Genomic DNA, 24,256 nt, shown 5'->3' on the forward strand with positions numbered 1-24,256 from the left:
ACATTTCTGGGAACATGGACAGCAGAGAATGGATGTTGTGTCAGATAATTTTCCTGGGTTTAGGATTTTCTTTGCACTCAGATACCATCATGATAAATGTAACTATATTTCTTCAAACATTAGATTATATAGGTGATTTAAATGTCCATCCTCAAATGGAAGGTATCACTACTTAGCAATGCTGAAAAAATTTGTTTCCAGGAAAGCTGCTATTTATTAAATCTTTCTTCTGTTTAAACTCTTCAAACAAATACTTGAGGCTAGCTTCCAGTTAAATTCTTCTAGCTTTGCTGTTTACTCAGTGCTTTATATATTAGAAGTATTGACACTTTGCTTTTAAGATATTGTTTTCCTAACTATAATCTGAAGTGTAATATAAATATAAGGAGTCTGTCTTGCCTCAAAGTGGCTTAATACAATAATTTCACTTTAGAAAACATTGCAGTTTGAGAATGAAATAACATCTGCCTTTCTGTATTCATGGGAATGAACAAAGGAATGTTACATGAAATGTCTTGAGGCGGGTCCAGTAGAAGCCCAGAATGGAATTTGGGTGCAGAGATCAAAAGTTCTAAGTCTGGAGGCATAACTGATGATCTGCTTACCAGGTAAGCATGTACTTGGTTCTCCATTGTACTTTCATTCTTTTGCTTTTTACTGTCTCAGATTCCAAATACTGTGAATGTTAATATGGACACGGTATTTTGATAATTATTTCATGCTTGGTCTGTTCAATATCTAGAGACTAGACTTCACTGTATTTCACTCTTCAGAGAGGCTTATTATGTTGGGAAGTTTCAGACCATGCGTGAAATGGAGGTTGATTTAAGAACCTTGTGAGGTTTGGTAAGAGCTATTGCTTTTTAAAAAGAATCTAGAAAGAAGAGGCTCTGCCCCATGTTCTCTATAAAGCCTGAGTAGATAGTGAACCTTCCTTCCCCCAAGTCAGAATACAAAGTTGTAAGAATTCCTCAGCATGACGGGGAATCAAACTAGAGCTTCCATCTGTTAGGATGGTGGCCTAGCTACCAGACATTGGCTGCACAGTTTAATAAGATGTATTAACTGTGCTTTGGAGGTAGCATCACTGTACAGAAAACAAAAAGTGCTCCACTGAAATAGTGACAGAGTAGATCTGTCTGCATGGCCCTGCAGTCCCATGGCCTGATATTGGGTAAACTTGTAGTTTTATAAATGAGAGCTTGTCATCTGAAGAACCCTTAGCATGGGCTACAGTCATGCTCTTCCTTGTTCTCCCTGACTGTCTCTGTGACTTTTCAGTTCTTGAAAGAGTGGCAAAGCAAAATGGTGGAAAAATGTGCTCTGCCTTCACAATTATGGAACTTGCTGGGGAAATCAAAGCTTCCTTCATTCAGAAGAGGAACTTGAACCTGTATATTCCATTTTGTGGACAGTTTTAGGGGCATAAAGGGAAGGGGAGAAAACAATAAAAGAAAAACCTCTCTAAAAGCAAAGAATAGGCTGTGCTCTGTCCTGAATTAGAACTGGGATAGAAGGAGCCTCTGTTTCCCAACGGGCAGAGATATTTTCTATCAAGTATGGATGATTCAGGTAAGCTGGGAAACAGCTGCTGACTGACTATCATATTTTTTTTGCTCAGTCTGCTTCATGGCTTGGAGCCTGTTCTGATATATGGGACTGCTCCATGAACCCTGTGTGCCTCAAGTCCACTAGCATAGAAAGTAAATGTGTAACTTTTAAGTTTCTAAGTCAATTATTGGATATAACTCAGAAATAATGTATTTGAAAAGGGAGCTAATTCTTTATTTTATCTCTGGTTTTCTGTCCCAGTCACAACATTAGTAGCAACAACCTGAAGAAGGTTCCTGCATTATTAAACCTCTATACAGGTAAACTTAGGAAAAACTACTAAAAACCTTCTCAGACACCTGCTCGAAATGTATTGTAAGTGATAAGAAATTAAAGGTGGTATAATAAAAATACTAAGTAAAGCAAGAGATGCACTTCTTGTTCTTTGTAAAGCTTATTGTATAGTAAGTTTCCATAAATGTTTCATTCATTGATGAACAAGGAGCTTCTGGCAAAATTCAAATATAAAAAGGCAGTTTATAGAGGGTGGAAGCAGGGATGGTTACCGTGAGAGGAATGCTGAACCACTGTTTGGCATGCAAAGATATGTTTAGGAAAGTCAAAGTCCACTTGTAGCTGAACCTGAGAAAATATGTCAAAAGCAGCAAGAAAAAGTTCTTGAGTACACAAGTAGCAAAAGCAGGAGTAGGGGAAATGTGAACATACTGCTGAATGGACAAGTCATCCCATTCACTTTTATTGTTTGCACTTTTCTTCAGAATTTTCTCTCTTTTTTTTAGCATTTAATTTCTTCCAATTCTTCTCTTGTGTCTTTGCTTACCTTTCTTCTCTGATTTCAGCATTTCAATGGGAATAATTTTGGCAAGTTTCAGTGGTTTTCACTGCACCTCATTTCATCTCAGTGCACTTGGTTGTAGTCATCCTATTTGCAAATTTTCTGACTTTTTTTCAATTGCATTTTACTTCATCATATCTCCTATCCAGAGTGTTTGTTAGACTTTGTTCTCTGGTTTCAAGGTTTCAGTGAGGGTCAGTTGGGCAAGCCGTGCTCCATTTCCCTGCACTTCAGGGCATCACAGTCCCTTTTATTGCTTTCCATTTGTTTCAGAATTTTCTCTCTTTTTTTAGCATTTCATTCCTTCAATTTCTTCTCCTGACTCTTTGTTTACCTTTTTTCCCTGATTCTGGGAAATGAGGTGCAGTGTAAGAAGCAAAACTTGCCAAAATTAGACTCATTGAAAATTATAGTGATTGAAATCCTGAAATCAGGGAACAACATGAATGGACAGGAAAGGAAAGGGATGAAATGAAATGCTAAAAAATAAAAGAGAGAATTCTCAAAGTGAAAACAATAGAATGGTCTGGGATGACACAAAATGCATGGAAATGGGCCAAACCTTGCCGAATTACTACTCACTGACATCTTGAAATCAGAGAAGAAAGTGAAACAATCTGAGTATGGTAGACTGATAATAAAACTAAATTCAATGTAAAGAAATAAAACAAAATGCTGAAATGAAGTGATTGTAATCAAATGTAATGAGATGAGATAAAGTACTCCACTTTGCATGCATTTTGGAGTTGAAACATCCCTGAAGGTCTGGGCTTTGTGGTTTTCACAAGCCTAACCTGAAGCATAAGCCTAAACCTAAGTGGTTGTGCCTTAGAGGGTAGCATTCAGCTGGCTCCTGGCTCCATTTCCTCTCTTGCATAATGTGTTTAATGGAGCTGTTTACTCCGATGAAAAATTTACAAATCCTGGTGCAAAGGGCATTAATGAGCACTGATACCAGAATGATTACAAAGTAAAGATATATGTTGCTAACAATCTCAAATAGAGATTAAAATAGATAAAGGGCTAATCTGAAGACTCTCGTTCCAGGAAGTGTCTAGCTAGGATCTTTTTATTCTGGCAGAAGGAGTTTTTCACAGGAAGCATTTTGCTGCTGTTTCCATGCCTTGGAAGGATAGTAAGAGATGCTGCTTTTTCATAGTTAGGTCCTCAGTTCAGTCCTTCGTTAATTAAAAAAAAAAAAAAAAAAAGAAGCTAATCTGGCTAAAAAAAGAACATTTTTCTCCTGTGCTTATGGGTCTTAGGAGCAGGCAGAATAACCTTGGGTGATTCTCCTCATAGGAAAGTCAGATTTCAGGTTTCAGCAATACTTCTCTATCTTTTCACTCCAAGCTCATTAGCCTGTTTCGGATGGCTGCTGAACATTCCTGGCTTCCAAGGAGACTTCAGAGCAGCATGTACTTAGCACATCTCAGAAAGAGGAGATGAGGAGAGGCATTACATTTGGAGTACACTTGCTGTTACCATTTTCCTGCAGTCAATAATGTAAAAGTAACTATCTCTGTTTGCATCAATTTCCTGCTGGCTTGGTGGCTGGGATTGCTCCAAAGGTAAGAGTAAAAATATTCCTGTTTTGGGAAAGTGGCACATTATCTACTTTGTTGTTTAAGCTTGTGCTCGGTGGTGCCACAGCTGTTCTTTCGGTACATGCTGTTAGCTCCAACCTCATTCAAGTTACACACACATTTTCAGCACTGTGAGCATGTGCTGTCACTCAGCTCAGGACCCCTTTTCTCCCCTCATACTGCCACATTTGCACAGCTGGTTTGTGTAGGACAACTCGTGTTTGGAGGCCTGTTCCTGTGTGACACCATGGGACAAGATGTGCAGGCACGCCTCTTAAACACCACCCTTTTGTGTGTTTGCCTTAGGCCAGAGCTGGCAGATGCAGCCAATTCTACAGAAACAGCAGAGCCGTGCCAAGTATGGAGCCCCGCTGTGCCAGTCTCTCCAGAGGAAGAGTAGCAGCTATCTGCTTCCATACATTTGAGACTAACCTGTAGGGGAACTAAAGCACAGCACATCAAACATGAGTAAGCACCTGAGCAAACCAAGACCTCAATTTCACCACCTGGGCTCAGACTGCCAATGTGAGAGGGGCAACCCACCTTTTGTGGCAAAGAGTAGCAGAGACCTTGCAGGCAGCACTGACACTGCAGTTTTTCCTTAGTTTAAAAAGACACTAAATACAGGTTCAGTGCACTTGCATGGACTTGGATGTTTGCTGTAGCTAATTAGTAACCTTGCATAACCCAAGGTCAGGCATTCCATGCTGCAGTGGCCAAGGTGGTGGGAGGTCCCTGAGGCTTGGGCTTGTCATGCTGGGCAAATGTGACAGCAGGCTGACAACAGATACTTCAACCACTACAAGCCATTGCCAGATCCTCCTGGCAATCTCTGGAAAATAAAAGAAACCCCTGGCTTTGTTCACTAAAAAATTGGCAAAATTCCCAACAATATCAATGCTCCTGTCTTACTCACATGCACCTGAGGAGACAGAAATTAATTATAAGACAAAGTAGTGACTGTTAGAGAAATCCAAAGGGAGGAGGAAAGCAGTGGGAAAGACAACATGGTCTGGACAGCAGACTGTCAGTAGGAAAGGCATGTGCGGTTGTAGGCCAGGCTTAACTGCAGAAGAGGATGGGGCTGCTGCTCACCGGGCACAAATTGACAACTGGTTTGTCAAGCCACTTGATCCCTTATCAACAGGTTTCCTGACACAGATATTACCAATCCAAGTGCAAGAGACAACCACTCCATAGACAGTCTGGTACAAACTTGTTCCTCTCCTCCATCACACTCACCACCATCAGCCACATTCTCTGCAGCTTCAACAAATCAGAAGTAACTGTGTGTACCTTAATAACGAACATGTCTATCACGCGTGGATCCGTAACGTGGGCGTTCTTCATGAACATCTCCCGCACCTTGTTCCGCCCCTGTTTCACCGTGATGTCCAGCTGGTACAGGTGCACTAAGAGAAACACAACACCTACTGCGGTCATCCACGTCGTTCTGCACTTGTTCCACCAGCAACACGCAACTCAACCCTAAAATCGCTACACTGTCACTCGTCCGGCTGCACCAATGTCACTAAGGCCGTTCCGACCTTGAGCCCATGTGGCCGGCCCCGTGTCCCTCACTGTTCTGGTTTTAAAGCAAAGCCAGTGAGAGACTCCAAGTCAGAAATACAATTTATCAAGAAAAGGGGGGGGGGGGGGGGAAGGAAAAAAACAAAATACATGCAATAATACAAAAGAAAAAAACCACTGACAGAGTCAGAATACAACCTGACACCCTGCTAGTTAGGGTGGTCTTAGAAGTCCAGATGAAATAGTCTTGTTGGAAGTGGTGATCCCGTGGAAAAGATCTGGTAGCTCTTGTCTTCTGAAAACCAATGGGTAAACCAAACTCCAGATTATATCCAGGGATGTTTAGCTCCTCCCACCTGGGCGAGCATCTCACAATGGGCTGATCTCATTCTATGAGTCATGCAGTGGGTCCTTGATTGCCCATTAAACAGAAATGACTCCTGAAGGGAGTTATCTCTGAGTCGTGTGGCAAGGCATTGATAGGTCCATTAACAGGAGATAAGGAAAAAACAACACCCCTCCTGATTTCAATAGCTCTTGAAAGATAGAATACATCTTTATATTGTTCCCTAGGACATAACCTACCCCTTATTCTACTACCATCTACATCATGCACAAACCAATATCTTCTTACAGATATATATGTATATATATATAAATATAGATATATAGATATATACAATACAGAATGAAACTTTACACACAGTTGTCACTTAAAATTAGGTCTCCTTGTGGTACACAACGGGTTTACCCACCCCTCTGCATTACCCACCAAGTGTAACCAGGTCCTTGTGCAAAAACAATCCCACGGATGGCTTTGCCCCTGCCTGCGGTGGGATTAATCCAAACAGTCTTTCCTAAAATACCTTTCATGTGTATCACAGGAACTTTGTCTCCAATCACTGTGTGCAGTGGTTCAGACTGGGCAGGACCAGCTCAATTGATGGATCCTTGGGTGTTGACCACCAAGGTGGCTTTTGCTAAGTTCAATTCCCAATTTCTGAAGGTTCCACTGCTAAGTGCCTTCAGGGCACTTAATCTTCTTAAGTATTCCATTGCATCATTCAAGTTTCCTGGCAGCTGGTGCATGATAGGGGATATGATATATCCATTCAATACCATGTTCTTTGGCCCAAGTGTTTATAAGGCCGTTCTTGAAATGGGTTCCATTGTCTGACTCAATTCTCTCAGCAGTGCCATGTCTCCACAGGACTTGCTTTTCTAGGCCCAGGATGGTGTTCTGGGTAGTAGCATGAGGCACAGGGTAGGTTTCCAACCGTCTTGTGGTTGCTTCCACCATGGTCAGCACATAGCGCTTGCCTTGGCAGGTTTGGGGAAGCGTGATGTAGTCAATTTGCCAGGCTTCCCCATACCTGTACTTCAACCATCGCCCACCGTACCACAGAGGTTTCACCCGCTTGGCCTGTTTGATTGCAGCACAGGTCTCACAGTTGTGGATGACCTGAGAGATGTTGTCCATAGTAAGGTCCACCCCTTGGTCACGGGCCCATCAGTATGTTGCATCTCTCCCCTGATGACCAAAGGCATCATGGGCCCAGCAAGCCAGGAATGATTCTCTCTTGTGCTGCCAGTCTAGATCCACCTGTGATACTTTCATCTTGGCAGCTCGGTCCACCTGCTCATTGTTGTGATGCTCTTCATTAGCCCAACTCTTGGGTTTGTGCACATCCACGTGTCAAATCTTCACAGTCAGCCCTCTCTACTCGGGTGGCAATGTCCTGCCAAATCTCGGTGGCCCAGATGGGTTTCCCTCTGTGCTGCCAGTTGGCCTTTTTCCAGCAATCCAGCCATCCCCACAGAGCATTAGCTACCATCCATGAGTTGGTGTAGAGATAGAGCCTCGGCCACTTCTCTCGTTCAGCAATATCCAAAGCCAGCTGGACGGCTTTAAGCTCTGCAACCTGACTTGATCCACCTTGTCCCTTGGTAGCTTGTGCAACTTGTCATGTGGGGCTCCATACTGCAGCTCTCCATTTCTGGTTAGTGCCTACAATTTGGCAGGAACCATCAGTGAAGATGGTGTATTGTCTCCGGTAGCTCATTATATGGTGGGGCTTCCTCGGCACCTGCCACTTGCTCCTCTTCTTGTTCAGAAGCTAATCCAAAAGTCTCTCCTTCAGGCCAGTTTGTTATAATTTCCAGAATGCCAGGGCAATTTGGATTTCCAATATGGGAGCGCTGGGTGATGAGGGCAACCCATTTGCTCCATGTGGTGTTGGTGGTGTGATGCATAGAACGAACCTTTCCTTTAAACACCCAGCCCAGCACTGGCAGCCGGGGTACCAGAAGCAGCTGCGTTTCGGTGCCAATTACTTCTGAGGCAGCTTGAACACCTTCATAGGCAGCCAAGATTTCCTTCTCTGTGGGGGTGTAGTTTGTTTCATAGCCTTTGCAGCTCTGGCTCCAGAATCTCAGTGGTCGACCCCAAGTCTCACCAGGCACCTTCTGCCAAAGGCTCCAGGACAGACCATGGTTCCCAGCCACAGAGAAGAGCACATTCTTCACCTCTGGTCCTGTCCTGACTGGGCCAAGGGCAACCGCATGAGCAATTTCCTGCTTGATCTGGGTGAAGGCTTGTTGCTGTTCAGAGCCCCAGGGGAGATCATTCTTGTGGGTGACCAGGTAGAGAGGGCTCACAATCTGGCTGTACTTGGGAATGTGCATTCTCCAAAAGCCTATGACACCTAGGAAAGCTGGTGTTTCCTTCTTGTTGGTAGGTGGAGACATAGCAGTGATCTTGTTGATTACTTCTGTTGGGATCTGATGATGTCCATCTTGCCACTTGACTCCTAGAAACTTAATTTCTTGAGCTGGTCCCTTAACCTTACTTCACTTAATGGCAAAACCAACTTTCAGCAGACTCTGGATAATCTTCTCTCCTTTTTCAAAGACTTCCCCTGCTGTGCTCCCCCATACGATGATGTCATTGAAATACTGTAGATGTTTGGGAACCTCGCCCTTTTTCCAGTGCAGCCTGGATCAGTCCATGGCAGGTGGTGGGACTGTGCTTCCACGCCTGGGGCAGTCAGTTCCAGGTGTGCTGCAGTTCGTTTGCGGGGGAGGATCCCCAGGGGAGGCCCTGGGGGGCCCCCTAAGCTGTAAGTTTGCTGGTAGCAGCAGGCAGGCAAGGAGACTCCACACGGCTGCTGAAGGTGCTAATTAGATGAGGGTTTATTGTGGGTCCCACCCTCGGGAGCAGCATGGTTTCTGAGGGAGAAGGGGGGAAGGCGAAGGGAGGGGGAGAGAGGGAGAGCCTAGGAGGAAAAGGGGCCAAGAGAGAGCAAAGGGCCAAGACAGAGCCTGAGTTCACCCCCCACAGCTTAACAGGGAGATTCAGAGTGGGTGCGGAATAAGATTTGGGCCAATGGGATTACAGATACATGAGATTTCAGGGGAAGATCACAGGCTTGGAATAAACCATACATTTTCAAGGGGTGAAACAGAGCATACCATTTAACTAAAATGTAACACCACAATTCATCCTTTTTTCTTTAAAATGAAAAGATAAAGAGAAATATGACAATTAACAATTTAAAAAATGAAGCAGTAATTGCACAGTTTCACAGCATAAAAATAAATACAATTGCAACGAGGATTATGTTTTAAACAGTCCATCTGACTTGATATTTTCCTTTGGTGGTAGGTATTAAAGATAAAATGAGCATTTAATTGTAATAAATGGGTTATATGGGTCCATATTGCAGATTTTAAACGAATTTAAAGCATGGGCGAGTGCTTAAAGGGCTTCAGCCTTTGGCACTAAGCTCATATGAGAGTTTTGGGATTGGCCTTTTCAGTGTGACTGGCCCAATGGTGTCTAACCTTTTCCAACTGGCTTTTTGGACCACCACAGCCCCCAGTTTTAGGCTGAGGTGCCGACTTCTGCTCCCCCTCTCAGGGAGAGGGAATCACCTGGAGCCCCCCAGACTCCAGGCAGGTTTGCCGCCTCAGATTCTCACCCTTGAATCTGAGCTTTACTGCTGCTTTCACTTTCAAACCAGTTTAACCCAGAAGACCCCCAGTTTTAGGTCATTCAAAGAAAAACAAAAAGAAAAAAAGAAATTTGGGACCAAGAGAGAACAAAGGGACAAGAGAAAGCCTGTGGTCTCCCCCCATGGCTTAACAGGGAGATTCAGAGTGGGTGCGGAATAAGACTTGGGCCAATGGGATTACAGATACATGATAATTCAAGGGAGGGTCACAGCCTTGGAATAAGCCATACATTTTCAAGGGGTGAAACAGAGCATACCATTTAACTAAAATGTAATACCACACAGGTGTACTGCACTCCCCTCCAGGTGAAGGCAAACTGAGGCCTGCATTCTGCTGCCAGAGGAATGGAGAAAAAGGCATTGGCAACATTGATGGTCGCGTACCACTTTGCTGCCTTGGACTCCAGTTCATAGCTCCAACACATCTGGCATGGCAGCACTCAGTGGTGGTGTGACCTCATTCAGGCCACGGTAATCCACCATCAGTCTCCATTCTCCACTGGACTTATGCACTGGCCATATAAGGCTGTGGAAAGGTGAACAAGCGTTGCTGACCACCCCTTGGCTCTCCAGTTTACAAATCATCTCATGGATGGGAATCACAGAGTCTCTGTTGGTACGATATTGCCAACAGTGTACTGTTGCTGTGGCAATTGGTACCTGTTGTTCTTCAGCTCTCAGCAATCCCACAGCAGAGGGGTCATCTGAGAGACAAGACAAGGTATTCAGTTTTCTGATGTCTTCTGTCTCTACAGCAGCTATACCGAAAGCCTAACGATGTCCTTTTGGGTCTTTGAAATAGCCATTTCTGAGATAGTATATGCTGAGGGTGCATGGGGCCTCTGGGCCAGTCATGATGGGGTATTTCTGCCACCCGTTCTCAGTCAAACTCACTTTGGCCCCCAATACAGTCAGCTGCTGGGATCCTCCTGTTACTCCAGAAATAAAAATGGATTCTGCTCCTCCATACCTTGATGGCATCAGGGTACATTGGGTACTGGTGTCAACCAAAGCCGTATATTTTTGTGGGTCAGATGTGCCAGGCCATCAGATCCACACAGTCCAATTGTCCCTGGTTAGAGGCAGGGCCCCTCTATTCCTGATCATGGCACATGTTGCTCTCTTCCTGTAAAAAGGTTCCTGAGGTTCCTTCAAGAGGATCAGTCATATCATCATTCGTATATTGTCTGGAATTCTGTGTGCAAGAGACTGGATCAGCGTTGACTCTAGATGAGCTTCTTGTGTTAGGTGTTCCTCTTTTCAGTTCACATACCAGGGCTGCTAAGGAGGAGGTGGGTTTTCCATCCCACTTCCTCGTATCTTCTCCATGCTCCTGAAGAAGAAAGCAGAGGTTACCTCGTGGAGTGTATCCTCTCTCCTTGGGTGGGGGACACCGGCTCCTAATGGCAGAGACTCTTGTTGGTTCTGGCAAGATGTGGTAGACTTCTTCCTTAAGTTCCTTTTTTAGTTTCCCCTTCAATCAAGCTCCACACTTGCTCAGCCAGCCTTGTTTCCATGGACGAGACGTGGGTAGGATATGGGGTGGTGACAGTGTCCTCATAAATTGTTAGTTTATTGGCCAAGACGCCACCCTGTCTTTGCCTTCCCTCTATTGTAGTGGTGCCAGGTAACGTGAGTATATCTCTGGTCCAAGCCATGCAAATCTCAACCACATTTGCGATGTGCACTGGACACAATCTGGGCTTTTAGGAAATCTCTCATCTTCTGAGAAAATTATCTCCAGCACAGCCAATTCCCTCAGGCATCAGATACCTTGTTCCATTGTGCTCCATTTTCCTTGGTGCACCAGGAGGTCTTCTATACAAAGGTATCTGTGCCTCACACCTGTCAGCAGTTGCCGCCACAGGCTGCGTTTCTTGGGTTCTCCCAATCCCCTGGTCAATGACCACATCCTGGGACAGCAATCCCAGTTGCCTGGCCTCACTTCCATCCAGAATGGTGTCATTGGCTGCAGCATCCCAGATGCAGAGCAGCCAGGTCAGGATGGACTCATTCGTCTGGCGGGTGAATTCCCTCCACAGGTCACGCAGCTCACCCAGGGATAGAGAGCGAGTGATGATTTCTGGCTCTGTCTATTCCACTGAGTGCAAAGGTCCTGCCGCATCCTTGCCAGTCACTAAGCGGACTGATTTGCTCTTTGATTTCTTCTTCTGAACAGGGGCAACTGCTACTGGTTCAGGCTGTTCTGGTTTGGTGACAGTTTGTGTGGAGATGCTGATGGCACTTTTGGTTCCTTTCTCCTCTGTTACAGTCTGTGTAGACACAGACACTGTTGCTTTGCTTTTGGTTTCTTCCTCCTCTGTGACAGCCTGCATAGACACAGATGGTGTTGTTTTGCTTTTGGTTCCTTTCTCTGCGACAGTCTGTGTAGACATGGATGCTGTTAGGCGTTTGGTTCTTTCCTCCTCTGTGGAATTCTGTGTGGACATGGACGCTGTTGCTTTGCTTCTCTTTTCCTCAAGAAGACGCTGCACTACACCATGTAATGCTTTGTTTCTAAGCATGTTACAGGCTGTGCAGAGAAGACAAAGCAGAACTAACAACAATACTATGCTGTCCTTGGCATCCACAGAGAACTCAACATTTTCAAAACCTGCTGTGTCAAGCCTAAAAGGCTGGAAAAAATAATTCTTTACCCCTCCCCCGAAGGGTTGGGTGCGATTGTTAAGGCCCGGGCACGATTGTTAAGGCCCCAGACGTAGCAACCTAGATTTAGGACAAGCAAACAAAATTGAGTACATATTCCAAATTATGTTCATAGCCTCGGAGGTTATCATGCAATAGACATAATAAAACAATAAAGCATGTGCAGAAATATATAGAGAGCTAGGTATAAGACCCATATAAGCATGTTGAGGATCATAGAGAATAGGTGGCTTCTACAACACAGAATTGTAACTCTTACTTTTCTCAGTACCTTGGTGCCCTGTGTTGGGCACCAAAATGATGTTCTGGTTTTAAAGCAAAGCCAGTGAGAGACTCCAAGTCAGAAATACAATTTATCAAGAAAAGGGGGGAAAAAAGAAAAAACCAAAATACATGCAATAATACAAAAGAAAAAAACCACTGACAGAGTCAGAATACAACCTGACACCCTGCTAGTTAGGGTGGTCTTAGAAGTCCAGATGAAATAGTCTTGTTGGAAGTGGTGATCCCGTGGAAAAGATCTGGTAGCTCTTGTCTTCTGAAAACCAATGGGTAAGGGCAGCTTGTTCTGTCCCAAACTCCAGATTATATCCAGGTGGGGATGTTTAGCTCCTCCCACCTGGGCGAGCATCTCACAATGGGCTGATCTCATTCTATGAGTCATGCAGTGGGTCCTTGATTGCCCATTAAACAGAAATGTCTCCTGAAGGGAGTTATCTCTTAGTCATGTGGCAAGGCATTGATGGGTCCATTAACAGGAGATGTTGCAGTGTGATTTCCTGTTTCACCTATCCCAACCCCCTCAGGTGTGCCAACCTTCCCCCTCCCCCTTTTGCCCTCCTGCCTAAGAGCTGTCCATCAATCTTAACATTCCAGCAAGGCGTCGTGTGGTTGGCAGATGCCCTTCAGGTCTGGGCTCATTGGCCTGTCCTAGCGTCCATATCCCTTGACCCTTCCCCTCCTCACACCTGGTTGGCCCTCACCTGTCTCTCCCCTCCCCCTGTCCCCGGGGCTTAAAAGGACACGAGACGATGCGGCTGGGTTTCTATCGGTGAGCTGTTACCACATTCAGAGGTCTACCATGCTGAAATAAAACTCTGGATTAAGACTCTACGATAGAACCCGCTCCTTTTCTCTTCACTGTCGCCTGAACCTTTACCACCAGAGGTAAACTGAGTTCCTACTTTGCCTGGATTTGTTCCAAGTGCCCAGCTGCAGCACCCAGCCGGCCAAAGGTATCTCTGTGGTGAAAACACCACAGCTGCAGCCTGTGGTCCAGCAGCGAGAGCTAGACAAAGCCAGGCAGGACAATCCCGGAAACATCAGGATTAATACTCTATAAGAAGATAAGGAAAAAACAATGCCCCTCCTGATTTCAAAAGCACTTGAGGATAGGGATAGAATAAATCTTTCTATTGTAACCTAGGACATAATCAACCCGTGCTGGACACCTTGCGATATCAGGCCCAGTCTGATATTCCTGAGCCGCTTTGCCTCGCTTGGGTCCTGGCTGAAGATCGGCTTCACGGCGGCCGCCACCACTCCCTTGCCAGCCACCGCCATCTTGATGCCACTGCCACTTTCCCTGCCGCCCACGGGAATGCACAAGGCAGGGCAACTGCTCCTATTGGCCAGATGAGCTGCCACTCCAGCCTTTTGGGCCAACTGCCTCCCACCCGATTGGTCAGAAGAAACGCCAATCACCCAATCACCGTGCAAGGGACTGAGCAGCTGCTGGCTGGGGCCACACCGGGCCCCGCCTCCTGAGGCCGTGGGTCTGCCCCGCCCCTCAGAGCCCGCTCCTCCCTCAGGGCAGGGCTGGGGCTGTGACTTGGAGCGAGCCATTTGTTCCCTTTGCCCTGGAGCGCCGCCATCGGCTGCTGTTCGGTCGGTCAGGCAAGTGGACTTTCTCTCAGTCACTCTTGCGTGCTGGAAAAGACACTCCCTACTTTAGCTATACCCACGTTTTATCCAAATAAGCGAGTGCCGGGAGCTCTCCAAAGTTAAGTTTCCTTTAAACACATTGGGGTATGTGCTGGCCCCTATAAATCCGAACACATGCACTTCGGTGTCACTGAACAGACCAGAAAAGTAACACTGAAATGATCTTGAAAGGCGCAGGTGCTGGGTGTGAGGAGAGAAATCTCAGGTGAGTATCTGAGGCAGGAGCACAGCAGGACTGAGACAACCACAAAGAGGAGGGGCGAGAAAGGAGATTTCACATCACTTTTATTCTTTCAAGTTATTTTGTCGATGAAAAACATAAACGTGCAAATGTGCAGTTCCTGCTGAAGTTCAAATCTTAATTTTGTTAGTAAGTATATGCACAATTCCATAACTTTCATAGCTTCCAAAATTACTATTACACAAAATTACTACTGCACACGTGCACTCGATTTCAGATTTATTTATGTTTTTTTAGTGGCGGTTATAAGTAGGAGCTCCTTTGTGCTACTGTCTCTTTAGACATGGTAAGTGGGCTACTCCTAATTTAAACATCAACATATCTTTATATCTTGCAAACAATTTGTCAGGGATATTGCAAGAAGAAAGAGAGAGGCAGCTCTGAAATCTATGGCCATACAGTTTCAAACAGTGTTAACTCCATCCCAAGGTGAGTTCCAAACCTGCCCAAGAGCTTTTGTATTTTTGGCATTTATGTAATGCCAAAAATAAAAGAAAAATAATTGAAAGAGATAATAAATCTAAACACCGGGATTTCTCTTTAAATGTATTTATCAAAATTTCTGTATTTCACAAATGACCTTCTTCTGTGGCTAAAACACCATCTGCATTATTTATGTACTCCTTGGTATTTACTCCTACTGGAGACATAGTGTGACATAAGGGCTGTCAGGATTAAAACTTACTTTCTTTGAGGCTAGAAATGAAGACAGTGCAGTATTTGTTCAACACACAGAAGTGTGTAATAAACAGGAAGGAATGAAGGGGACATGAATATCCTGGATGGTAAGATTTTCCAGAAGCACTACGCTGAAACTACATTGTAATGTCACCTTGTTGTTGAAGCTGAAGCTCTCTTGTCTGATTCAAGAAGCACAACTAGAATTAAGCTCAACAAGATACTGGCCTAGATCCTTACTTTACACAGCTGTGGCCTTCTGCACAGACTTGAGATTGAGCATGGCATGATCCTGCCTAGACCTGCAATGTTCCTGACAGAGTTTGGGCGGTGGTGGTCTGTCAGTGGAAGGGGAGTGGTGTGCACCTATCTTGGGAGAGCTCGCAGCAGGTATGGGTGTGGAGAGTTGGTGAGTGCAAAGTGACCGTCCTCCCGTGGCCTGGACTGGTCCTCAGGGAGCACAAAAGTGAATTTCTGCAGGAGAGTGGTAAAGAAGAGAAAGAGCTCCATCCTGGCCAGCTGTTCTCCCGGGCAGGCACGGCGACCTGCAAGAAAGGGAAGAGGAAGTGTGTCAGAGAGGGCAATAATCGATGCTGGAATTGCCGCGGGGGGAGCCAGTCACCCTCCAGCTGTGCTTCTGACCTGCAGCTGGATCCTCCCCTCAGATTTACCTGCTGAGAAGGGCAGGAAGGCCTCTGGTTTCACAAAGTGCCCCTTTGCATCCAGGAAGTGTTCGGGGTAAAACTCGTTTGGTTTCTCCCAGACTGTCTCATCCTTCAGCACCGAAGACAAGTTGGTGATGATTGTGGTCCCCTGCACTCCCCCACAAGAGGAAACAACTTAAGTGAGAACTGCAGCATTATCTTGGCACAACAGAACAGTGTTGGTTCCTCTTTAGTCCCTGAATGCCAACTAAAAGCACCCTTTTCCACTTCTGCATCTTATTTGAAGCAGAGGTAAAGCAGGGCCCATTTCCAATGGCATTTTGTGCCTGCCCTACACTCTGAAGCACCCGAACTTTTGCAATTTGTAGCCTTACAGAGGCTGTAGCGTGCAAATGCCAATTTCACAGTTACACAGTGGAAACAGCCTCTGCTTCTCAGATCCTCCTGGACTTGTTTTATAGCTGCAGAGAAAAAGCTGACTGACAGACTTCAAAGCCCAACTTTTGCAGGGACCAGGGAAAATCACAAAGCTTTCCTGTTTCACATGTCAAAGTTCTAAATCAGAGGAGATACCACACGGCTACAAAAAATTACAAAACTATCTCAGGCTTAAATTCTGCCACTGCTGCCAGGGCAGCTGCTTGTCACAGTGAAACTGGTCTGAATGCCAATGGCAACTGAGTAGCTTCAGAGATTAGATTTCACTACTAGCATCTCAGGAAAGCCAGTAAGCTGGTGTTCAGTGCCTCCAGAGAGTCTGTTAGGCTGCTTCTGACAGGCAGTGAATATCACGGCTCATTGAGAGGAAAGGAAACCTTTGCGCTGAGCTGCCACTGCAGTTGTGTTCCCATACAAGAATTGTGAGCCTAGAACACAGATGTGACCGTCTGCCTGAATTTAGCATTTCAAAGTGTCCCATTTTAGTGCTCAACAGTGACTGTAATTGAGGCTGGAAGTGCAATACTGCAGGGTTGGATGGGATCATCCCCACCTCGTGCCTGGCAGCTGCAAAAGGAGAGGTTGCTGTGTTGCTTATGTGGTCACGGTCACCTTGGGAATAAAGAAGCCTTGCAACTCGGTGTCCCGGTACGTCATGTGAGGTAACCCAACAGGAACAATATCCCCACAGCGTTGCACTTCATGGATCACAGCATTAGTGTAAGGCATGCTTGCTTGGTCCATCATGCTGGGGGGTCTCTCTCTGCCAATCACTCTATCAATCTCTGCCTGGACCTTACCTGAAAGCAGAAGAGATAAAGAATTAGAGGACTCTTAGAGGACCAGAGGCAGCTGGTACAAGCTGAAGGAAGACTGGCTGCATGAGATTGTAAGCACTGTGTGAGAACAGGACAAGCAGTTAGAGACAGGAAGGCATTTTTCAGTTGATCGGTGGCTATGTATAACTGTTCTTTGCTCATAGCACCCTTATCAAGGCCTTGCCACTTGATATGCTACCTTACCCCTCCTCTATGCAGCTTGAAGGGTAGCTGGCCGAGTGGCATTAGAGAATTTAAACCAATCAGCATCTATTCCAAATATTGGAAGAGCCTACACTGACCACAGCCAGTCCCCAGGTGAAGCCCTCAAAATGAAGGCAAGAGCGAACTTGCCCTTCAAACTCCAGTCTTTTTATCGTGGCTACCCCCTGCCAGAACAGCTGTTTGGGAAGTGTTTCTCCTCTGTTTCTGCTAGACCAACAATGATCAAAGCAGTTCCTCATTGTGTAATCCTTGTGAAAAAATGAGTCTTGAAGGGAAGAGGCTACATTTCCGTAGGTAAGTTTCTGACTTACTCTGTATTTCTGGGTGGAGCAGCATGTACAGCAATGCCCACCGGAGAGTGGTGGAGGTGGTCTCAGAACCAGCTGTAAACAAATCTAGGACAACCAGACGAAGGTTGTTATGGTGGAAACCATTCTCTTCAGCTGCCTTACCCTGTGGAGAGCAAAAAAGTGGGTGATTGGAGCTGCGGTATTTATTGGGGAAGAAGATCACTGTCCAGAGAAGTGCTGAGAAGCACTGGATCCATTTTTTAGCATGCGTTCCTGCTTTTTATTGGAAGAGTAGAGCACAGCACAAGCAACAGTCTGAGCATGAGTGATGTACTTTGTAACTCTGTTCCCTCCTGTATTTGAAGGTCCTCAACCACCTCCAGTATACTCAGAGAAGAATGCTACTCCTGCCTTCAGGACAGAAGCAAACACCTTGTGCCTTCAGCTCAAACATCCAGCAGGCCCTTGCCACTCACTGTAACATCTTCCCCCAGAGGAGGTTGAGCACAGTTATTCAGGTTTGATCAGATGATAAAAGCCACAGAGTAGAGAGGAGGCTGCATTGATGTGGCAAATGCAAAATTAGCATTTTTTTCAGGGGGTTATCTCTAGCTATGCATTACAGATTCTCGCTGCTCCTGCCCTGGTGTTTTCTTACTATTGAAAAATAAAAGATCAGGGCTATCAGGTTAAAGGATTATTGCTTCCTACTAAATCTGCAACACCACTTCTAGCAAAACTGGTCTCTCATCCAAATGCTAATTGAGCTCAAATTTGTTAGCATATGAGATATGACAAGCTCTCTGCATGAGTTCATCTGCTTGTCTTTTCTAATCCTCTGTATACTTCCCTTTCCTAGGGACTAGCTTCTGTTAAGTTATTCTGTCTCTTTAGATGCTGTTGTAATATGGATAGCAATTAATAATGCATTTAAGACTCAACTGTTATTCCAATAAATGATCTCAGACAAGGGAGTTTGGGATGGACTTGACCCAAGTTAACTCAGGAGAGGGATTTATCAGACTGGCTATCAGGTGATGTTAGTGAACAGAAGAGGGATGTGACAAGAGACAGCACCCACCCCCAGGCTGTACTGCTCAGTGCAGAGTAACATGGGTCACGTTGCTCTGCCCATGGGCTGGAGGTGCCCGACCCCCACAGCATGGCAGGGTTTGTAACGCAGAGCAGCAGTGCAGTCTGAGGATTTGGATGGGGGAAGTGATTTGCAAGCAGAATTTGGTAATATTGATCATCTGGCATTTGAAATGTAGTGAATCCATGTGCAGGAACACATGGCAGATGGACAGGCTGACCCAAATATCTTTGATTTTATACTGACTTTGTGCCTGACTGAATTCAAAGAAAGACTCCTTTTAATTTCAGTGAAGTTCAGAATTTAGGCCTTCCTCTGAGATCTAGCAAATGAGTTCTTAGCAAGCAATTCAAAAATATATATATCCCAAAGAAGACACTGGTTTCAAATCATATCTTGGTTTAAAGGCAGGCTGCGGATGGGGCAATGACTCCAAAAAGTCAATCCGTTGCTCCAGTTTTTGACTGATCTGGAGGCATCAGTCATTGAGGCACCGACATTACACAGAATCGTGCATGCTGACTTGTTCCCTGGTGCAAACTTAGGACATTTAGCGAATTCTCAATTATTGCCTTTCAGAAGCCTTCATATTTCTGTAGGCTGGAAAGAAAGAAGTTCCTAGATTCTGAAGGAAGTGTGAAGGCAGAAAATGCAAACAAGAGCATCAACAGATAACATGGTGTCCTAAGACAATAAAAGAGGTTCCGGCATGAAGAATGCCTTTCTTCTCAAGATAGAGCATGGAATGAAAAAGTAGGAAATTAGTTGGTAAGAGGTTTTGTGCAGCTCTAGGAAGAAAGTCAGCTTCACAAGCTTGAACTGGCAAAGAAACTACTCCTGATCCTGGAGGGTCTGCTAGTATCAGCCTACCTTCTCCATTTCCTTTAAAAATACATCCGTGATATCTCGGGTGTAAGCAGGGTCCCAGGTCTTCACATGTTTATCTATGGCCACATCTATGAAGTCCATTAACTCCCTTTGTGCTCGAAAAAGCTTCTGTGCCACTCCAGGGACCCGCACCAAAATGGGCACCACGTTAAGAAGCTGGGGTGTGAGAACCAAAGAGGGGACAAAGAAAGAGAGAGGAGATATTACATGATGCAAAAAAAGAAAAATTAGGAAAAGTAAATTCTCTCAAGTAATAGAGGGCAGCTTCTTACAGCTTGTGGCTTACCTGAGGCAGGAATCCAGTTTCCTGATCCAAGGAGTTTTGAAATAACCGTGACAGCTTCTTGAATGTCTCATCACCATAGTCAAAACGGTCCCCAAAGACAATGTTGCAGATCATGTTGCAGACAGCATTATTTAAGAGAACGTGTATATCAAAAGATTTACCTGAAAATGGAAATGGAGACCAAGCCATGAAGCTCAGCAACACCAAACTGCTGGACCTCATGTGTCAGCAGTGAGAATACACAAATGCCACCTTGATGACACCAGGAGAAAAAGCCCCCAGACCACTCATAGCATCACACTAGGAAGTGAAATAATCTCGTTCTTACTAATATTTAGTTGCTCTATCTTTAAAGAAGAAAATTCCCAAGAAAAACTGAGCTGTTGGGGCTGTTCTGTGACTTGACAGGTAACACTTTGTTCTGTGTCTGGATGACAGGCTGTGAACTGTCAGCTGCACTTTTATTGCATGTGATAATATCAGTATGTTCCACTCAACTTTATCAAGTTAGAGTTACTGAGCTCTGGGAATAGCTGTGTTTTACCTCTCTATTTCTAATTTCCTATTTGTTTACTGTTTCAAATGGATTAGTGTTACAGTAGCCCCGCTGTGCAAAGCAGAAGAGGCTCCAAGGAGGGCACACAGACTAGGAACGCTGCATTTGCAGGGGAAGAGAGCCCTGCATGCAAACAGGAGTGGCTGTAGCATTACTTCTCTCTGCATCACTGTATGGCCTTTTTCTGTGATTTCCCCATCCTTGTGGATGTCACAAACCTTCTTCAGACTCGATTTCAGAACAAAGAAATCCAGCTTCCTCTACCACTCGCTCCTCCAGGGATTTCTTTCCCATGCCAAAGTTCCTCAGTGTAGAGAGTGAGAATCTCCTTAGCTCCTTCCAGACGTGTCCATATCTTGCTACAACAATCCCTGGAATTGTGGATGAGCAAGAAATGTCAGATATGTGGCTTGTACATCAAGTGAATGGTGCTAGAGAACAGCAGTTGTGAGTCTGGAGGTACAGGTCTGTATGGACAGATGAAACAGTCCGACCTTGTGCAGCTTGTTCAGACAGCAATTCAGAAAGGGATCACTGCACCTTCTAAAGCTTGTGCATGGCTGGGCAAAGATGTAGGGGGATTCAAAGGGAGCAACAAGGGCTGCTAAGGATAAAGGAATCACCTCTCCAAAACATTCAGCATTGTTCCCATAGCTTGTTTGAAGTGTGTTGCAGCTTGTGCCACCACACAGGAGCTGAGGATGTGATGTGGGCAGGATGCAGCAAAATACTCTGTCTTGAATTAAAGTTATCATATTTTTTGCAACAACTTACATGTACCATTTTCCATAAGCATTTTGTCTTACATAAGCACCATAAGTACTAATTTGTGGCTGTTGGGAGCTGGCAGAAAGGTTGTACCATTTATAGTGTCCTTACACAGGTGAAGAAGTGTGTGATTGCTGGAGCTGTACTACAGCCATGAAGGGGAGCCCCCATTTAATCAAATCCAAGTTTAGCACCACCAAAGGGTGCCAGACATGCAAGGAGGTTGACCAGGGGGCCACACCAAGGTGCACTGCACTGAGAAAATCTTGCCTCTACCCAATCCTTCTCTTGCTAGTGCTATCAAGGAATGTCTGTTGTCATGGGACTTGCCTTCACAATTCTTTCCGTAGCCCATGTGTTCGTATATTGGAAAGTATGGCCGGTCAGCAAAGTCCTCTGATTTGTGGACCAGGGCTTCCTTCACTGTTTTATACCCATTCAGCACTACCACGTTGGTCCAGCAGTTCTGGAGACTGAAGATGTTTCCAAACTTCTTCTGAAGCTGCCAAGATAAAAAAGCATGTTCCTGAAAATGAACTGAGTGTAAAGTCAGAAATATGAGCATATCCTTACTGAGCGCATTTACTACTGAGTGAACTTTGAGGTACTTTTATTCAGAGATATTCAGCGGATCTTTGACCTTGAACTTTGCAATGTAACAGCTCCAAACAGTGCCAAGCAGCAGCTGTAGCAGGATCAATGCCCTGTAAGTGGAAAAATTTAGAATACACCTGTCCTGGCCAAACTGTTGTTATGAACATTGTGCAAGTACTTTTAATTTTGTCAAGAACCTTTCTGGGAATTTTTAAAGACTGCATGCTCAATAATGAATTATTTCCTAATGGTTCTATTTATTTTGATCTGAAAGACGAAGTAAGTTCTGAGTTAGTCTACTTTTGCTGAAGGGAATATTGATAATAAAGTGATATGTAATTTCCATTTAAAGATGCGTTTGTACCTAAAGATCTACTCAGAGCCAGGTTTCCAGAAACATGGCTGGGAAAGGCAATTCCACACTGGAGTTCCAGGTCAACTTTCTCCCTAAAAGGAGTGTACACATCTAGTATGACTGGTAACTGGAACCCTACATCTGCTGTGATCTGTGAGCCTCATAAAGCTGAATCAGGATGGCTGCACAGGTAATCCTGTCAGCCATACACTCTCCATGGGAGCTGGCCATGGAGCAAAGGCTTCTCCAGGTAGACAAGCCCTTTAACGGGACACAGACTCGTGGGCAGGCAGGTCAAAGCTCCCTTGCTAGTCAGGAACACTGAGCAAAGCTCAGAAGCACATTGTTTAAAGACAGTGCAAGAGTAGCAATACCCCACAGTTTTCTTCTACTTTTTTTTCCTGTCTTTTTTTCCTTGTTTAAAAGCTAAGATTCTTGATTTCTTCACTGTAGCATTGAAAGGAATTGATGTACTTAATACTGTATTTGCAGTAAGGTTGAAAAGGGGATTAGCACTTCACTGGCACTAGAAATACATCATTAAAAATGATTACTGGTCAAGACTGTGGTTAGTATGATCTGACGTGATATGATTTGAAAATGGGAAGCTTTTGAACTACATACAAATGCTAAATTTAGTTTCTCCACTTTGCAGGTTTTGGACAGGCAGCTGAACAGTGCTGTCCTGGAAAAGAGGCCTTTAGAGTTTGCAAGCTGAAGCACAAAACACTCATGGTTTATCTGCTGCAGGCTGTGAAGGCCCTGCTTTCCCTTTGAGAAAAGGTAAGCCCTGACTTTAAATAGGGACCTACTGAGATTCTGGGCATTGCTGCAGGGGCAAATCCCACAAGCTGGTCTCTTTAACTGAAACTGTCACATGCCTGCAGGCATGCTTCAGTAACTCTCAGGGAAGCCTGCCATTCCTGCAGCCACATTCCCAGCCCACAGATATTTGTTTGTCTTCCCTTCTTTGCACAACTCCCTGCTCCTTTGCCTCCAGGCCTGCCCACAGGTCAGGCTGGCAGCCAGCTGTACAACAGCCCCTGTCACTAGGTGCACAGTATATCCAGCCATGTTTACCATCCAGTGTGCATACTTTTACATTCCTTTATCTTTTTTTGCTAGTTAGTCTTAAAGCTCTGTCTAGCAATTTCAGGGGAAAGGAAAATTCGTGTTCTCCATGTTATGTACCTGTAGCTGATGCCAGGGTGTGACCCAGCCCTCCTGGGCCCATGGTGGATTGTATGTGGAGTGTTTTGCTCAGGGGCTGCCACTCACCTGTAAAGTAAACACTGTAAGAAAGACTCCCAGTATAGAGATATTGCTCCAGATGGATGACAGCTGGGACCCCAGCCACAGGAGCAAGGCCATTTTGTAGCCTGTCTACTCCTTGTTTTTCCTCTTTTGACCCAAGACTGTTGCTGCCTCCTTTTGCCTTTTCTCTTCTCCTCTCTCACGTTCTTGCCCTTACAGCTGCTCCTTTCTCCTTGCTTCCTCCTCTTCCTCACACTGCCTTTTTCTGCTGCTCCTCTCTCCCTGCACTTGCTGGCCTTTGACTGTGAAACTTGGCTCTACCTCCAAGCTCCTCCTCTGCTTGGCTCAGCCTTAGGGGTGTGGTGATGAGGGACATCCCTCCTCCTCTTCCTCTTCCTCCGAAGCCGAAGCCCAGAGGTCTCCATTCCTGCTGAACGTGGCAGCTGGTGCTAGCAATGCCCTCAGTGGGGCGGGGCTGGCTGAGCCCTGGGTGTTTGGCTGCCTTCTCTCACAGACAAGGAGAAGTACACAAGCAACCAGTCTTGCTGCATTCTCATGGAACAATTTGGAAAAAGGTTGTTTAAATGTGTGTCACCTTCTTGTTAGTACAGGCAAGTCAAGGAAGAAGCAGTTCCTAAACACAGATCATACAGGTTTCTCGTTGCAGGCTAAGGAGAGGTTCCATTGGAACTTGAGAAAGTTCAGGTTAGATCGAACATTCCCTTACAGAAAGCACTTACTACAACAGTTAGCTTAAAACAGTCCCTTGAGATTTAAAAAATAATTTATGTTTCTAGGATTAAAAATTTTTATCAAACTCCAAGTGTCAGTCAGCACAATGAGCTCAGCTTCTGTAGACCACAGCTCAGCTGCAAGAAGTCACATGTATTACAAGGTGCCTCCAATGTCCAGCCTTTGGGGCAGTAGTAATGCCAACACAATTATGGAGTCAGTCAAAGTATT

At 45.1% G+C, this 24,256-nt stretch overlaps 1 protein-coding gene across 1 annotated transcript; it reads right to left on the bottom strand.

Annotated features, from left to right (window-relative positions):
• Positions 1 to 14,412: 14,412 nt before the first annotated feature.
• LOC136557100 (cytochrome P450 2D3-like) lies at positions 14,413 to 23,608 on the bottom strand. The gene is made up of 9 exons (XM_066550697.1): positions 23,318 to 23,608; positions 21,421 to 21,592; positions 20,541 to 20,693; positions 19,767 to 19,927; positions 19,463 to 19,636; positions 17,521 to 17,662; positions 16,779 to 16,966; positions 15,735 to 15,876; positions 14,413 to 15,608 (listed from the first exon to the last, which is right to left on the bottom strand). Exons 1-9 carry the CDS (start codon positions 23,408 to 23,410, stop codon positions 15,430 to 15,432), a joined length of 1,404 nt encoding a protein of 467 aa, XP_066406794.1. The 5' UTR covers positions 23,411 to 23,608; the 3' UTR covers positions 14,413 to 15,429.
• Positions 23,609 to 24,256: the final 648 nt, after the last annotated feature.

The sequence above is a fragment of the Molothrus aeneus genome, chromosome 5, assembly GCF_037042795.1.
Source record: "Molothrus aeneus isolate 106 chromosome 5, BPBGC_Maene_1.0, whole genome shotgun sequence".
Classification (NCBI taxonomy): Eukaryota; Metazoa; Chordata; class Aves; order Passeriformes; family Icteridae; genus Molothrus; species Molothrus aeneus.